At 34.3% G+C, this 5,052-nt stretch overlaps 1 protein-coding gene across 4 annotated transcripts in view; it reads left to right on the top strand.

The window, feature by feature from the left end:
- Nucleotides 1-1,241: 1,241 nt before the first annotated feature.
- Nucleotides 1,242-5,052, top strand: part of LOC100636597 (TBC1 domain family member 20-like) — a 6,544-nt gene continuing 2,733 nt past the window's right edge. Inside the window, exons 1-6 of one of the 4 annotated variants that reach the window (XM_020003694.1) lie at nt 1,242-1,402; nt 1,746-1,820; nt 1,937-2,126; nt 2,175-2,252; nt 4,108-4,249; nt 4,749-4,897. In XM_020003694.1, the coding sequence (XP_019859253.1) occupies nt 1,261-1,402; nt 1,746-1,820; nt 1,937-2,126; nt 2,175-2,252; nt 4,108-4,249; nt 4,749-4,796 (675 nt within the window). In that variant the 5' untranslated portion in view covers nt 1,242-1,260 and the 3' untranslated portion in view covers nt 4,797-4,897. Of the gene's footprint in view, nt 1,403-1,745; nt 1,821-1,936; nt 2,127-2,174; nt 2,253-4,107; nt 4,250-4,748; nt 4,898-5,052 lie in introns of those variants that run through there. The other 3 variants (XM_020003697.1, XM_020003698.1, XM_020003695.1) reach the window with 3 other exon arrangements.

Below are 5,052 nucleotides of genomic sequence, written 5' to 3' on the forward strand. Positions count from 1 at the left end.
CCAGTCTACATACACTTACTTTACCACTAGACACAGCTGAGAGTGCTATTGAACTATTTACCATTCTACAAACCAATGCTACACTTAAAGCTCTGAATGTGGAGATAAGGAAGGAGAGAGTATATACGAGCAGTGTGGGTACTAGTCTACAAGACATGCTAACACTAAACCAAACACTGAAAAACATTGAGATTAATAGCATTTACGAGGAGTTTGTTATTCTTCCCCACCCAATTCCCATTCCCAGTTCATTCCTGTCCTTCCTAACAACTGGTCTCAGACACAACACCAGTCTACAGCAGTTGAGTGTATCGGCCATTCCACCAAATGAAGAGATAAGAACTTTTATTAATGTCATCTCTCAAAAGAACAATCTCACAGAACTTAAAGTGAACTTTAAACCAGATCAGTCATACAGTAACTGTAGTGAGGAAGGGAAGAAACAAATAATGACACCATTGTTTTATGAACAGGTACTACCTGCTGTTACTAATATGCTACAGTCGCATGCAATGATCAGACTACTGAGGATAGAGTGTGAAGACATTAATGATAAGTTATCTCAACCTAACTGGATAGAACCAGTGAGACGTTTGTATGAAACTATCTTCATCCATCCGTCACTTGAATATATTGAGATTATTACTCAGTCTGGATTCCTATCATTTTTTACTATAGCTACTTTCCTGGAGGATGCTCTTAAAGATCAAATGAAGACATTAATTGATAGACACAGAAAAAAACAACCACACAAACCACTACCAATAGTGGAGTTGAGTAGCATTTTTTGATTCATTTTTAGAAAGTTTCAAAAAAATTTTTAATTCGTTCCTATAATTGTTTTTATCCTTGTACTATCTATTATCTTACACATTTTCTAATATCTATGCTATTATGTCCACATTTCTTCAGCTCCTGACGTTGTATTGGAGAAATAAGAAGCCTTAAGCTCAACATACACTGAGCAACTTTGTTGCTGGCAACTTGTGGTCAGGCCTTTGATGTGGTTGAGCAACACTGGGCAACATGTTGCAGAAAGTAGAGAGACTCCCAACATCTGGCAACAAGTTGCCTCACCACATCAAAGGTACTGACAACAAAGTTGCTCAGTGTATATTGGGCTTTAGCATTAGCAGCCATCCGCCCACGCTCTTTTTACGCAGGTGGGTGTGGCGGACTGTGGCCACGGCAAAAAAATGGCCGCTTACACAGTAAGTTTTAGCATAGATAGTAGACGGGTTTTAGTCTCATGAGTCTATAATGGACCCATTTAGTTCAGATCCGGTAGATATTACATCATTAAGAGGACAGGCTCTCACTAAAGGAGGTCTATTGTGTAATGAATTGAGGAGGAGAGCATGGACCAAACTATTAGGAATCAACATATACAACATACCATCATGTAAGGACTAGCCTCATGTGACACTAATGTCATGTGACATATATAATATATTATACAGTGTAGTTGGTGATATTGGTAGTGCATTAATATTGGTTGAGTGGGTGTTGTATGAGCACCTGTCAATATAAAATACACTCCATTTTGTTTCATTTCTTTACATGTTCAATGACATGATGATACTAAGTCACTAATACATCAAAAATAAATTTTGTAAAATTAATTGTTAAATTTAACTCGGACCAATATTTCCAGCTGTATGATACTTAATTGACTATGTACTAAACAAAATATAAAGCATTATATATTAATTACATGTAATTGTTATTATTATTATTATTATTAGGTTCTCATTTAGATCATAAAGATAAGAATCAGGTTATTTTAGACGTTAATCGATGTGGGCGTTGCCTACCTAAAGGTACAATTAATAATTAATGGAGTGTATTATTTAATAAAGTATTATTATTATTATTATTATTATTATTATTATTATTATTATTATTATTATTATTATTATTATTATTAATTATATAGAATTATTGATAGAGCGTATTAATTCAATACAGGACAGTTTAATAAGAGTTCTATTAAGATTATTAGTGACACATACTGATCTGTGCTACTATCAAGGTCTTCATGATGTAGTACTGACATTTTTATTATTACCACTAAATGAGAACATCACCTTTGCCATCATGAATGTACTAGTACAATACCATATTAGGTAAGGCTCCACCCACTTTTTATGTCGTAGTTGTTATGGTTACCATAGGGATTGTTTGTATCCTGATATCGGACGTACTAAGGAACTGAGGATTAATGATAGCCAATTGGAATCATTTATTACAAGGTATTAATTAATTAATTACATTTCCTGATACATATACATGTACTTATGTTACGTAGAAAGTTTGAGCTAATTCCGATCAAAATTGAATTTTTAACAAATTTTAAAAGTTGTCCCAAAATTGGGCCAAAGTCCCTGCATATTAGTAACGCGGTAGCGTTACTAAGTAGGATTCACCCCCAAACAAAATGGTTGCCACGACTTTTGCAGCCTTGCTATACCTGGAAAACGAGCTCCTATGCTTACCAGACTTATAGAGGACCTCATCTTGACAAGAGGACTCCAATGGTACAACTAGCGTGGCTCTAGACTTTGTCTAAGCGAAAAGTCAAAAATCGGCAAACCGGCCGTTTTGTTCAGCCACCTTTTTTCATCTTCATCATCATCATCATCTTCATCAAGTCCTGTCAATCCAGTTGTCGGTGTGTATCTCAGTATCAGTTGGTGCTACAAGAATAATTCTTACACCAATCTACTCCAACAGTCTATGCGCAGGTCCATGTCCCATCAGATCATTCTTCAAGTAAGGAAAAAGTGATACTATGACTGCTGGATCGAGCCATCTTAGCTACATGCCGCCATTTTGTTAATTAAAGAAGCTTGCCATGTGCTCCAAAATTTGGGTGTGGTCGCTCATGCTCAGATCTGCAGCTCTGGAAGAAGCAAGTTATTTTTTTACCAAGCTATGCTTGGAATCAACTTACTGCAATACTTTAGTGGAGGTTTCCAGCTAAAAGAAGGTATTGATTTTACATGTTACTGTTTTATCAAGTGTGTTATTTTATTTTATTTTAAGAAACAAACAATTAATTAATGTTATGACTTATGATATGCAATGATAATTATGAACTTGACAACAGCCTGGAAGAACAGGAATAGCAGGGAAGATGGACACTCTTAGCTCACAGATTCTTGAACAAGGACTTGTGTCAAGACTAGTATTAGTTTCACTTGTCATCAGTATAGTTGATATTCCTTCAGCATGTCTATTCAATGCTGTCTCTCATAACTGTTATAACAATGATAATAATAATAAAGAAAATTATTGTTTGTGTGAAATCAACAAGTATCACAATTGCAACATAAATATTATTTTTAAAAATCAACACAAACAAGAACATAAAAAATTAAAAAAAAACAAGATGAAGTAGGATTCCGAACGACCAACGAAAATATGAAATGAAAATCCTACTCGTGACGCAAATTCTACTCTACATTGCAAGGTGATCCGTAATTCTTACATAATAACATTAAAAATACAATGTAGAGTAGAATTTGCATCACGAGTAGGATTTTCATTTTGTATTTTCGTTGGTCGTTTGGAATCCTACTTCATCTTGTTTTTTTTTAACTTAGTACCAGGTTACGGCCCAAAGTTTTCCAAAAATGAAAAGTAGAAAATTCTCTATTTTTATTACACATTTCTTGATACATATACATGTTCTTATGTTGTGTAGAAAGTTTGAGCTGATTCCGATCAAAATTGGATTTTTAACAAATTTTAAAAGTTGCTCCGAAATTGGGCCAAAGTCCCTACATTAGTAACGCGGTAGTGTTACTAAGTAGGATTCACCCCCAAACAAAATGGCTGCCGTGACTTTTGCAGCCTTGCTATTGGTCATGGGCCAAAGTTTGCCAAAAATGAAAAGTAGAAAATTCTCCATTTGTATTACATTTTCTGATGCATATACATGTTCTTATGTTGTGCAGAAAGTTTGAACTATTTTTGATTTAAAGTTATTAAGATACATTGATCTAAAAGTCATTTCTACATTACACAATATAATGTGTTACTACTAATAATGACCATCCCATTATGATACATACAATATATTCCTCATATTCCCTTCCTCCATAGGTCAGAGTGTGAGTATTATTTCTCATTAAGTTGGATCCTGACCTGGTACAGTCACGTGGTCTATGATAGAGATGATCTCCTCATGCTAACTGATCTATTCTTAGCATCTCACCCACTGATGCCAATATATGTAGCCACTGTTGTAAGTTATTAATAATAGTTATTAATGGTTATTGTGTGAGCTCAAACTTTCTACACAGCATAAGGACATCAATATGTATCAGAAAATATAATAAAAATTTGGGGTGATTTTATAGTCATTTTTTTGGAAAAAACCATGGGCTAAGCCTTGGGTATTTTTCAGATTTTGGCCTTTTTTAAAAATGGCCGTAACTCAAAAAATTGATGTCGGATTCAGCTCAAACTTTCTACACAGCATAAGGACATCAATATGTATCAGAAAATATAATAAAAATTTGGGGTGATTTCGGAGCCATTTTTCCAAAAAAACCATGGATTATATAGCCTTGGGTATTTTTCAAATTTTGGCCTATTTTTTAAATTGCCATAACTTGAAAAATTGAGGTTGGAATCAGCTCAAACTTTCTACACAGCATAGGGACATCAATATGTACATGTGCCTACCAGTGCAATATTTTTTAATTTTCTCTTCTAACTGGTTAATTAACTATTATTAATAGTTAATTACAGTCGTAGGTCTGAGGTACTGGAACAGGACTGTGAGATGAGTTCTATTCACGGTTTCTTGTCAAAGTTTCCCGAGAAATTTGACGTCAATGAACTAGTACACAATTCAGTTGAACTGTTCAATAAAATACCACCACACAAGATAACAAGCACTGGGAATATAAGACTGAATTCAAGGTACATTGATATACATGTACATGTACATATATAATATACATGTACTGGTATGTGCTAATGTACATGTATACAGTATAGTCTCTCTTAATGGACACTCTCTATAGCGTACACCTCCATTTA

This window comes from Amphimedon queenslandica, unplaced genomic scaffold, assembly GCF_000090795.2.
Source record: "Amphimedon queenslandica unplaced genomic scaffold, v1.1 AMPQUscaffold_12563, whole genome shotgun sequence".
Taxonomy (NCBI): domain Eukaryota; kingdom Metazoa; phylum Porifera; class Demospongiae; order Haplosclerida; family Niphatidae; genus Amphimedon; species Amphimedon queenslandica.